At 41.1% G+C, this 12,700-nt stretch overlaps 1 protein-coding gene across 2 annotated transcripts; it reads right to left on the bottom strand.

The window, feature by feature from the left end:
- Window positions 1-825: 825 nt before the first annotated feature.
- Window positions 826-12,220, bottom strand: LOC120742837 (calcium-binding mitochondrial carrier protein SCaMC-1-like). Of its 2 annotated transcripts, none has more exons than XM_040046278.1 (10): window positions 11,419-12,220; window positions 9,524-9,650; window positions 9,348-9,435; window positions 8,207-8,318; window positions 5,267-5,425; window positions 4,296-4,448; window positions 4,033-4,140; window positions 3,349-3,516; window positions 3,011-3,161; window positions 826-1,775 (listed from the first exon to the last, which is right to left on the bottom strand). In XM_040046278.1, exons 1-10 carry the CDS (start codon window positions 11,596-11,598, stop codon window positions 1,594-1,596), a joined length of 1,428 nt encoding a protein of 475 aa, XP_039902212.1. In that variant the 5' UTR covers window positions 11,599-12,220; the 3' UTR covers window positions 826-1,593. The 2 variants fall into 2 exon arrangements, with proteins under 2 accessions (XP_039902212.1, XP_039902214.1); XM_040046280.1 differs by lacking the exon at window positions 11,419-12,220 and adding an exon at window positions 9,749-11,412.
- Window positions 12,221-12,700: the final 480 nt, after the last annotated feature.

Raw genomic sequence — 12,700 nt, forward strand, 5'->3', positions numbered from 1 at the left:
TTGTTCTATCTCCTACAAAATTTGTAAGTTTGCTCACTTCGAAAATATTAAAAAAGAAACAAACAGTTGCTCTGAACCCCATAGCAGAAAAACATGCCTGACTTTTGTGATGCTGGTGTTTGGGTCATACTCAGCATTTCTCTTCTTCATTTGATGCCAAAGAGCTCCGATTATGGTTTCATTTGATCACAACACTTTCTCCCAATTCATCGCAGAATCATTTAGACTGGCCTGAACATGTGTTGCAAGATCTCAGCCTATTACAGCGTGTTGTGTTGAATGAATGATGTCCTTGATGCCTGTGGTCCTAACTGCCTTTAGGTCATTAACAGGCTCCTCCTGTGCGGTTTGAGCTGATCTACCTCTTATCTCATGATCATCCTCATCCAGTGAGGTAAGATCTTGCATGGATCTCCACACTGGGGACGATTGATGGTCATTTTATATTTCTTCCATTTCCAAATAATTGGATTCCTGCTGATGGTCTTATAGCCCATTTTTCTTACCTGATTCAAAGAATTTGCCCATATTACGTTTTGAGTTGTTAAATGAAAATTGCATATTTTTTAGGCAACATTTGCACTTCAAATTAGCAGCTCCACTGTTACACTGTAGTATTGACATCACCAGGGAAAGCGGTTATTACATAAGCCCTGAAGTGGACTAATCTCTACTTAAAGCCTCAGCGATCGAGTGTCACACGAGGCCAGAGACGTGAACACAGTGTAGAATAAAAACCTGGGCTCACTGTACACTAATTGTCTCAGCTGGACAACAAATAATTTTATTATTGTTTGAAAAGAAATGCACGCACATCTTTTAACATTTGTATCCAGATTTATTCACATAAACACCAGCGCCTAATAAAGACATATTTGAAAGAAAGGCAAGAGAAAACAGGGGTGTTGAAGTCCACAGATATCTGAGAATAAAAAAACATATAAGGCACAGTTCTACTTCTGTCCCGTATAAAAAGACCCTTTTAATGAACCAATGACCCTCAGATGAAATCCCTTATTAAAAAGTCAAACCTCTCTCAGATGTCACACAATGTGTAAATACAGTATTGCACTTGTTTGTTTTAGTTTCTTTGGATTTCTTTGTGAAACAGTTTTCCCACCACACGTGGGACTTGGTCAAATTATTTTTGATGATAAGAAGATAAACAAAAAACAGAAGATTGCAGCAGGTGACTTCTTGGACTTTTTGATTAAATATTAGAGTAACGTTTCTATTCAACAATTAAACCAAAAAGAAATTACCCTGATAAGTGTTCTTGGTTTTCAAAGCCAGAGATGAACTGATCTGAAGTAGATCATGAGGCTTGTTGGAGTACATAAAGCTAGGAGTGCACAATAGACACAACCAACATTTGGAAACTTTGTAGAGATCTTCCTACTCACTGTCAGCCCTGCGTTAGCGCTGCAGGTTTTCTTTGTATGAGCAAAGGCCTGCGGTCTCAGTGGACTGCAGGTAAACAAGGGCAAACAACATATGTAAAAAAGGAGGGAGTGTTTTGAAATTTTAAAAAAAAAGTTGGGTGCACCTTTTCTTGCACTCGTAAACACATGCGGTCACTGAGAACTCTGCTGCCTACTTCTGAATACCCAGACCAGACCGCATGTACTCGTACACCACGTAGCTAATGCTGACGGCTGGTATGACCTTCATGAAATTGGGCAGGATGCCGCGGTAAAGTCCAAAGAAGCCCTCCTTTTTCATAATCTTCTTCACCATCAGATTCATCGGCAGCTGCTCTGAGCCCTCAACAGAAGCTGAGAAAAGAAAGGTAAAGCCAGATGAGTGAAGAAAAAGATCTCCTCATGTTTAAAATCTCTAGATTTTAGAAGTATTGGCTGCTTATAAGCAGCATATGTTTGAAATTAGCTTAGATTAAAGAACTGAAAATTGTTTTCCAAAACGTAAATGTTGATGACTTCAGAATAAAGCACAAAGTCCTCAGTTAAACCTCATAACCACGGTTTTAAGGTTATTTAACCCCCTCTGTGGACAGTTTTGAAGTATTTCTTTTATTTGAATGATACCTCATTGAATTTAAGAGACGAATGCAAAATAAAACCTATTCCAGTATATTTATGTGGATACTTTTTGGTGGCCCACCATGTTTCAGGTGTTTTATATATCATCATTTGGAAGTCTTAAATTATTTAAACACAACTTCTAAAGAAACAATAATACTTGACATATTTTACAGTGCTACTTTTTTAAATTTTAAAATGCAGAACCAGTTGGTAAAAAACAAAGTAGCCGATACTGCTAATCAAATGCACTTGATTACTAATCATCATCCAGTACGAGCACCTGTATTAAAGCAGAAGTTTTGGCAGTTAACACAACGCCAAGGAGGAAAAACATCAGCAATGATCTTAGAGATGCAACTGTTGCTGCTCATCAGTCTGAGAAGGGTTATAATCATCCTGCAGTGAAAAAGATTATCCACAGAATGTATGATGCTCAGAGAAATTGCAAAAAAAAAAAAAGCAAAACCTTACGAGAGCTGTGCACAAATGCAGCAAAGCTTAATGACGAGAGACTAATGAAATCAAACGGAAAACCTCAAGCACTTAAGACCTGTTAAGAATCAGGTGATGTTTTTTAAATCAAGTTTTTAAATTATGTCCTATAAAAACTTGGGGCTTTTTTCACATTACTGCAAGTAAAATTTAGATAAAGGGCTTGTTTATGATATTTTGTACTCTTGTAGTTTTACTTTAAATGGTCTCAGCACTCATTCAGGTCCTTTACCTTTTCCTCTCTTGAATACTGAAGCACATGCATGGCTCAAATGTCTAATAAACAGAGTAGTTATAAAGAACTCACATAGATTTATTAATTTTCCATTTGAGCAGAGATTTCATGAAAAAATCTTGAATTTCCTCGTAAAACACTTTATAATCTCTGAACAACTCAGTGGCATTATGGTACTACAAGTTAAATGCAAGCATTAATAAAGGGGGCTATTTCTTTAATAAGGTTTGGTTCACCGTACCTTGTGCTTGCATGCGGGTTCGGATCAGAGCCAGGGGATAGCTGGCCAGCTGGCCGCAGGTGCTGGAAATGGTACCACAGCCCAGCAGCACCAGAACCCCTGGATTGGCTGTGTCTTTGGCATAGTGGGACAACCAGAAGTTCTTCAAGCTCTGGTATGGAATACACAGGAATGAATGACAGATGAGAGTGAGGGTTGATGCATAATATTTTGCAAAATCAGCACACAAGCGATGCTTAAACAGATTAAAATGGAGTTTTCTATGGAAGCATAGTGTTGTAGGTGATTCTGAACCTTCCAAACATTTTTCCAGACAGGAATGATTCATCAGGATTTACCTCATACACTGCCAGATCTATCCCAGCGTAGGGGATAATGCCCAGAATATTGGGAATGTAGCCCTTGTAAAACGCCTTCACTCCCTCATTCTTCAGGACTTTCTTGGCACAGTCAAACATTCCCGAGTACTGTCCGGTTTTCCTCAGGGTCATACGGGTTTTCATCACCTGAAGAGACAAAGATGATTAGTGTGGCTGTTTCACATCAGGCTGCACGTTTGACTTAACGTGTTACTGCATCTTTTATGCTACTGGATTGGTTAAGACATCTAAAATTTGTTTGGACACTAAGATATGATCAAACAAGACACATGAGGTAATTAACAAACCAGTAAAACTGCACCATGTATAATGTGGGTGTATGCGTTAGTCCCCGTAGAGAAATTACTCCTCTGCATTCACTCAGTGAAGAAGTGGGCAGCCACCAATGGAGCGCCCAGGGAGCAGTGCGTGGGGACGGTAAATTGCTCAGGGGTACCTCAGTGTAGCCGTTCAGTCGATTCAAACCCCCGACCTTCCGATCATGAGGCAACCACTTTACCTACTGAGCTATCCCTGCCCCCATGTGTCTCCATATTTGATATGGAAACTTGCTTGCCCCTCCTGTGGTGCCTCCTCCTGTTACTATCATCCACACGTGCACTCTTTATGCATCTGTGCTGTAAAGACTACACTTCCACTCACCTCCATGGGGTAGATGGCAGTTTGTGCGGTGGCTCCAGCCAACGATCCTGCCATGAACCTCTCGTGGGACTTCACCTTACCCGGTTCACTGGACAGCAGCTTCTTATACTGGTGACACGGGAACATGAAAACCGAACGGCTCAGCAGGATCACACATCAGTGACAAAAGTGAGTGCTAGTGTTAGTAGTTCTCAACATGTAACAATTAACGTGACCATAAGCTGCGATTTATACTGGAGTCTGTAAAGAGGAGGAGAACTTACCTGTTCATAAGCCATGAATTTAATAGCTGTCTCGGGGGCGATCTTCATGACATTGATACCATTTCCTCTCCACAAAGAAGCCACCCCTCCTTCTTTTAGCATTTGCTTAAAGCCGCTGACCAGGCTGATTTTGTTGGTTGTAGAAGCGTGCACCTGGGGGGAAAAGCACTTTTAAGTTATAACTAAGCAGCAAGGGCTCGGAATTCAATTGCTGAAATTCAAAGTGAGCATCAGAATGGAGAAGAAGGGTGATTTAAGTGAGTTTGAATATAGTACAGTGGTTAGCATATAAGCATGGATCCACCCTGCCATGAATCATTGGGTCAGGCTGGTGGTGATGGTGTAATGGTGTGGGGGATATTTACTTTGGTATACTTTGGACCCATTGCTACCAATAGAGCTTACCTGAGTGCTAATGGTGGCCATTTTCATCCCTTTATAACCACTGTGTACCCACCTTCTGATGGCTGCTTCCAGTAGCATAATGCATCATGTCACTAAGCTTAAATCAACTGGTTTCTTGAACATGATAGCAAGTTTACTGTACTGATCACAATCCATTAGAGAGCCTTTTGGGATGTGGTGGAATGGGAGATTTGTATCATGATGTGCAGCCGACAAATCTGCAGCAACTATGTGATGACGTCATGTCAATATGGAGCAAAATCTCTAAGGAATGTTTCCAACACCGTGCTGAATCTTTTCCATGAAGAATGAAAGCAGTTCTGAAGGGAAAAGTGAATCCAACCCAGTACTAGCAAGATGTACCTAATAAAGTGTCTGCTTAGTGTATTTATATGGTATTTTTAAAAAACAGGATAACCCAAACTAACACAAGACCAGCATTTTGAAGCACACTTATCACCACATGGACCAATGCACACATTTAGTAAAAATCCAATCCCTGGAGAAAAGGACCGATGAACAACCCAACAGGCATTTTATAAAATCTAAAAGAAATCTTGACCCACCTGCATGAAGACCTTCATTCTGTCCAGAGGGGCGGTTCCTGTACGGGACACAGCACCCGCCACTGCTCCTGCAGACAGCTGCTTCCACCACAGACCTGTGGTCTTCTCCTCCTCTGTGAACTCATCTGGGATGGTGAGGCTGTCACCAATGTCCAAAACCTACACCCAATACAGTACAATCAAGTCACAGTCAAAGAGACTGACGGCTGAGAATAGACTGTCTATAAAAGATGCACATAGCCTCTGGGACAGTCTTAATCCTGTAACCTCCGTAATTATTAGTAGAATTATTTATTATTTACAAAATAAATAAAATATTCACTCTTTAAAAAAATAGAATACATTTATCAAATAATAAATCCAACATATATTTATTAATAATAAAAAATTAAAAAAAAAATACCCCCATTGCAGTTCCACCTTTAAGGTCCAGTAAGACCATAAGTTGCTTCTGCACTTTTCTTTTCCCAAGCTAACTACTCAGTTATAAGGGTTTCTTTGTTTGTTTTTTCACAGTGAACAAGTACCAGTAATGCTCTTTGATAATTGGGTTCGCTTGCTAGCACTGGCTAATTAGCGCTACCCCCTTTTCCAAAATATACAGAAAAAAAAAATCACGGAAATGGCCAAAATGTAAAATAAATAAAGGCTTTAACACAATCTAATGACATGTTGGCTAGGTCAATCATTTGGATACTATGCTGTTACAGTAAGTTTGTCAAAGAAAGCTAAATAGTCCCTGAAAGCTGGTGAAAGCTGGTGAAATTGCAGATTTGCGTGTGATACTACTGTCAAAACATAAGAGCTTTATTCTATATTCTGATTTTGTCTCTTACACTACCATTTTGAATCCTTTTAAATGCAGTTTAAAAGGAAGGAAGAACCCTTAAAGGCCCTTTCTGAACTGAGCGGTTTCTGTCACACTTCAAGCCTTATTATAGAACAAAATGGTTTGCATCAGACGTTAGTGAGGGTGGTTTCTGCCTATGCAGCCACCCTTTGGAAAACCCAGGAACTATTTTAGCAATCATTAAACCACGTCTTTATTAATAAATGTAAAGGTGTCAAAACTCATCATTAAAAGTTAAAACCCACTAGACTGCTCTGCAGATGAACTTTTAGCTAAGCTGGGCAGCCTCATAACCACACATTCCCAGCTTCACCTTAAACGTAATGCCTAGAAGGATGGGACACATGCCATATCCTTATCCAAAACTTGCATAACTACAGGTCCATGCTGCGAGATCAGTTACATCACCGCACGTCACTGACGTAAAGTTGCCGTTTTGAGATCACAGATGCAGCAGGGGGGGTTGGTTTTTTTTTTTTTTACTTTTACCACTGCAGTAATGTATCAGCCTTTTTTTAAACAAACCACAAATAACAAATCTGCCCCCTTAAGACATTTTTAAGGCAGGAGTTGACGGCTAACATTAGTTTTAGTTTTATCTGCAAATAGAACACTGTGTTATAAAATTATAGGTGAGGATTTGGCTAGAAATTTGCCTTGGCACCCTTGAAGCTTATATTACCTGTGCATTACGTCAGGTATGATGTGTTTTTAAGGAATGCTAGTCAGCAGATGGGCCTCTTCATACCTGACATGATGTAAAGGTGAAAATATTAACTTGTGTTTTCCGGTGGACATAATTGCTACACTATTTCTAAACTACCTCAACCATGCCTCAGCTAAAGATAATAATACTTTTACCCATGACCACATGACAACCAAAACTCAACATCTGAATACAAGAACCTACCATGTCCACATCCACCTCATACAGCCAATCATCTTCCAAGTCGAGGAAAAACCAGCTTTCCTGACGTTGCTGTTGCTGCTGGTGAGGCTGCAGCAGAGCCAAGGCCATCTCAAGCCTTTGATAAGGCAGCTAGCTCTAGCAGTTCTAACAAAGGACAAAGTCCCTCCTATAAACACCAGTTCTCAGACCCGTCAGGATCCTTCACACGATTCTGATCAATGGCCCAGACAGAGGTCGACAGTCCGCAGAGCAACGCACTAAATCCAAAGAGCTTCGGCTTGAACGCTGGAAATAACGAGACCTTTTCATTGCCATAGATGCTCCCAACAAGTCATCAAGTCTCACAGACGCATCATCTCGGATTCTTCTCTCCTGTTCCTTTCTAGACTAAATAGTCTTCCTCTCACCTCCTCCAGTCCTCCTAAATGATACACTAATCCACCCACAGCTCAGGCTGAAATTAGCTCATCTCTGCCAAGCTTAGAAACCAAAGGTTAATTAGACTTCCGAGCTTATGGCAGTGAATGAACTCAGCGAACGCTAGAGATTAACCACTGACTGAAAGTGGACGCTCCTCTAGCACGCAACTGTACTTAAATATAGGCAGCAGCCCTTCAGGGTTTGATTATTCCCTGATAATCTAATAAAATGTCAGAGTTTCATGTTTGCTCCATTCAAGAAGATTTCTTTTACCATTCAGAGTTCATTTCATTCACAAGTGACAAATTCTTCAGACTCCTCCCCCCTTTCATCTGCTCTGGTCATGAACGAATCACACTACTCATCTGTTGCCAAAAGTCCCCCAAATCCGTTATTGTGTGTCACCTCTCTGTGGCAGAAGCCTGCACTGCAACTAAAATATTAACAGTATGCAGAGTTTAAACTTCAATATATATGTTGTGTTTTGTTTTTTATTTTATTTTTTACCTAAAACACACACCAACCCATGTCCAATAATAATAAGAAATACGGCATCTTCTGCAACAAAACCAGCCATTGAAGTAGTGCAAAACAACACCTGGAATTGCCTGCACCAGCCACTGCAACCACACCAACTACTCAAACATCAGCAACAACTGCAACCATCTGAAACTAATGCCAACTACTGCAAACAAAGCAAACGCTAAAACAACAGCGACACATACAGCATAATGTAGAGATAGTGAGTAGCACTCCTTACCGTGGTGTGCTTCCAGTAGCGGACGATCTCCTGCAGGTTGGTGGCTGGGTTAAACAGGAAGTGCTCTCGCCATTCATTCCAGTCCACAGTCATGGTGCCATCCACATCAATACTGTAGGTTAGATGCTTTTTTATTTATTTAAAAACGAAACCATTAAGGCTGTATACTTAATATGCCACTGCTCTACTTTCATGTTCTGCTACTGTCCTCACTGGCCCCTCCAGCCCCACTTCCCTCATCAGTTACTGCATTTTGTGTTTACTTTAGTTCCACTGTTATGTGTACTCCTGCACATGTGCAGCTTCAAGCTTTGCTTATGCAAATCCTGTGCATTACAGTTCAGTCCGTGCTGCAGCATGAACCACAACTGACAACTGACTGTATTTATATGTATTTACTGTTCTTTGTGTGTGTGTGTGTGTGTGTGTGTGTGTGTGTGTGTGTGTGTGTGTGTGTGTGTGTGTGTGTGTGTGTGTGTTGATATTTTGAATATAAAATAATGATAAGATAAATATAATTAATATTTTAAAAATAACATAATAAATTAACACACATGCTATAATACATGAGTGAAGTGAGCAAGCGTGCAGGCCTGGCCAAAACCACCAGTAACGTGGTTTATTTCCTAGTTTCTGTAAATAATGAAGGATTTATGGAACAAACTGTAATTCTGATAAACACACAGGAGTTTTCAGAGTTGTAATCAATACCAGTTCTCACTAAACTGCTACTGTGTGTTAAAACCATGTGTTACTCTTTCTTTACATCCAAATGTGTAGTGAGTTTGAGTATCAGCATGACATTAAACACACCAATAAACATATTCTGACTGACAAGACGTGGCTTGGTCCAAAGTCAGCAACCAGCTGTGCACTTGCAATTCGAAAATATTATTTTCTGGTGTCGACACGCCGCGTCAGGAGTGTAAAACATCTTGCCAGCTCTTTATCATGTGCACTCACTCCTCTTTTCAGCCAAACCACACACTGAGCCAGTTATCAGTCGCTCACACGGGTTCCCACCTTTAACTTGCGGCGCGTCAGGCTGCTTTCTTTCTCGTCTTGCTCGGGACATTGCTGTAAGTTCACAGTTTACTTGTGGAGTAACAGCTATAAAAAATAAATAAATAAGCTGAAATACCTTTGAAGGATTTTCTCTGCATGCTCTTTGCTGATTTCCAGCCCCAGATCAGCAAGTGACTGCCTTATCTCCGTAATGTCTATACGACCTGTAGAAAGTAAGCATTTATTTCTACTTTTTCTCTTTTTGTGCATTTTCAATATTAAAATGTGCTACATAATAAAATGGCACCGTACCATCTTTATTTTTGTCCAAGCTCTTGAAGGTCAGTTGTAATTTCTTCTCATGTTCTTTCAGGTACTTGGAGAACTCGCTGAAGTCGAGCCCCTCATCTTTGTTTCTGTCTCCAGAAGAAATGATTTTCTAAAGGGGGAAAAAAACACACCCACACACAGAATATTAGCAATCATTCTGCTTCGTGTTGCCGTACCTCATTTGTTTGCTGCAGCCGGGTGTTTGACCTCCTCATTAGGCGGAGGGAGAGGTCTGGGTTCTGCTGAGCCATAAGGGGAGTCTTCCATCTCCTGCTCAAACAGCAGCTGGCTGATTGTGGCGGTTGGTGGCAGAATAACGCAGCAAAATGCTCCTTTACTTTATCTCAACTCACTCTCTGTGTTTTTAGCCTTCTGTCTGCCCGAGTTACTGCCATTGCTTTCACAAGTGTTGACGATGTCCCAAGATCAAGACAAAAAAAATCCATTGTTCTCCAGGCTGAAGCGAATTAATGGAAACAAAAATAACGCCTGGTACCAAATCTGCTATGAGCATTGTATCTTTGTTAAGAAGTAAACCAGCAACTGAGAACTGTCAGTATGTTTGTATGAGAGCACAAAGGAGGAGAGCATTATAGTTTTGACAGATGTATTTTTGCTCTGAATGAGGGCACTGACCAAATTAGGTTATCTGTCTTACTACCCATTTATTACACAGTTATGTGCGGGGAATGTGCAGTTGTTTGATTAGTAAAGGTGGGACCTTCCACTTACAGTCTCAGCCCACAGTAAAAGTTCACCTTTGAGACAGCTTTAAAAATTCTAGAGCAGTTTTTTTTTCCAATCCCTTCAGCTCTTTACAGACGCCTGGGTGTCCTGAGTGCAATTCCAGAGAATTCAGAGTTTGTCTTCACTACTCAATCTTTTTTCAAGAAACTGAAGAAAAGACTTTTAAGCCATGACAACAAAGCATGCACGTGGGAATAACCTCTCACAGATACTGCACTTTCAGAGTAAGAGCATTTTCAGCAGCTACACAAAAGTGACTGTTTGTGACTGTGGAGGAGAGCTTTAGTGTTAGTTTAAGGACAAGACTGCTGTCAGATCTTTTGGAGCCTGTTGTGCAGGTATATGGACTTAATTGCCTTGCTCAAAGAAAGGAAGGGCATGCAACAATATTTAGAATCTAGATGGCTTAAGAAATGCTTTTAACCCTAACTAGGCATGGATAAACTTGAAAAACAAGTACTTAATAGTATGTCTGTGAAGGTTCTCAGTCATCCAGGTCATCGTATTCTAAGGAGAAGAAAAGCGTCTGGACTTTTTTAAGTTTCTTGAAGATGTTTCACCTCTCATCTGAGAAGATTCTTCAGTTCTAAGAGCAAGAGCAAGTCCTTAAAAGCTCCCAAAGCTTCCTGGGAATTTGAACTTCTGCTGATGAGGTGCCGTGAGAACTTTTACTTTTTCCAACTTGTGAAAATATTACTGAGGCAGCACTACACAGCTCTCGCTTTTTATCTCTGGCTGAACTGCAAATCTTAGGTGTCTAGAGGTCCAAAATAACCTGGGGTGTAACAATCAGCTGATGAGACGATTATGTTATAATTGCACTATTTTGTCAGTCAAAAAATTGGTACCACGTGCATCCTCTCAAAGACAGACCTTTGCCTGCGAAAATCGGACACTTGGTTAAAAGTCAGTGTAATGCGCACAAAAAATAAGAATCCAGTCATCATAAAGATCAGTAACGAAAACAAATAAATAACCTTCTAAGAGTCAATCTGACTGCACTTGGCTGCTCTGGCGGCTGTAATTTCACTTCTTTTAAGGTTAACGCTGCCGCTACCAGAAATATTTGTTGTGGTTTTCTCTCCGTATTTGGGATTTCTGCGCACTCCTGTTTGGATCCGTTACTCTACCTGAGCTGCCCCTTTCTCAGCCTTGATGCCCATAGCATCCAGGCCTGCCTTCAGCTCGGACACATCCACTTTTCCATCCTTGTTAGTGTCCAGCTTGGCGAACAGCTCTTCGTATGCTTTCGACGCATTGTCAGCGCATCGACAGTCCGTAAAAAAGAGCTTCCTCGCCACCTGATACATCTTAAAACTATAAATGAAAAACGTCGCAGGCCTGTAGAGCTCCACGCACACACACACACTAACAAAAACTGGGTAAGCAATCTGATGTGGCAACTGATTCCTGTGGCTTGCGCTTCTGGTTTCAGGACTTCCGCGGTGTAGCCTAGGGAAGTGATAGAAAAGTCCTTATGGGTCGGCGTCGGTGTAAAGTCCAGCGGGCACACGATAATGTGCAGATTTGGCCAACAGAGAGCTTTTTTGCGGATGAGGTAGGAGCGCTGTACAGATCGGTGGAGGGACTCGGTTGACTTCGCCTTGGGAGACCTCCTCTTTTTAGTGCCCACACGCACACGCTCACGGAGACACACCCTTCAACAACAACACACGCGCACTGCTCTGTTACTACTACTCATGGGCGGCATTTCAACATTTCCTCACAAGTCAACTATAGCTTTTTCTCATCCTCTCAAGTCTTGTCCACCTTTAGGCGTTTTTACTTGGTTTGCTGTGGTGGAAACGTCCCCACGCGAACGCACGCACGCGTTCAGACTGTACAGTAGCCTAGTGTGCAAGGATCATCATCCTGTACCCATCGGTCTGCAGTACAAAGTCGGTATAACTTATCTTTGTCTATCCGGTGAGTCATACTCAAAAGAATCCGGCAGCTGCTCTGGGCAAAACTAACCCCATAAGCTTGTAATTGCCTCAAAGCACGGGAGGGGTGCTCTTCAAGGCCACTTTGACATATTTTGTTTAAATCTTTCAGAGAAATTGTACATCTTCATGTTTAATTGGACCTTCCTTTTCTCTCATCCTGCTTGGGAACAGCTTTTTAACCGCTACTAGGGATGGGAAAAGTTTCTAGAATAACACATATGCTGTTAAATTGTGCAAGTTGTGCAACAGAGTTTATTGGCTGTACAGTTCCTACGATGTACCACCAGATGGAGACAAACGTCAAATAACTAAACAGCAGCTGGTTTTGCTTTCTTGTAGTAATCTGTCCAATCAGTGCTGCCGAGAGAGGAGGCGGGCTTCGGTTTGCAACAAACATAAAGCTGTTATCCTTTCACATCCGGTTAGTCATCAATCGCTTCAAAGTAAAATAACCAAGAAACAAAAC

Source organism: Simochromis diagramma, unplaced genomic scaffold, assembly GCF_900408965.1.
Source record: "Simochromis diagramma unplaced genomic scaffold, fSimDia1.1 OVJJ01000553.1, whole genome shotgun sequence".
In the NCBI taxonomy this organism is placed as follows: Eukaryota; Metazoa; Chordata; class Actinopteri; order Cichliformes; family Cichlidae; genus Simochromis; species Simochromis diagramma.

Bases quoted from the DNA above. Each gene is read 5' to 3' on its own strand.
- LOC120742837 (XM_040046278.1), bottom strand. From the start codon at position 11,598: ATGTATCAGGTGGCGAGGAAGCTCTTTTTTACGGACTGTCGATGCGCT. The intron at 5,426-8,206 runs GTAAGGAGTGCT...TATTGGGTGTAG, and splicing joins GCTACTGGAAGCACACCACG to GTTTTGGACATTGGTGACAG. The intron at 1,776-3,010 runs GTACGGTGAACC...TTCTTTTCTCAG, and splicing joins AACCCGCATGCAAGCACAAG to CTTCTGTTGAGGGCTCAGAG.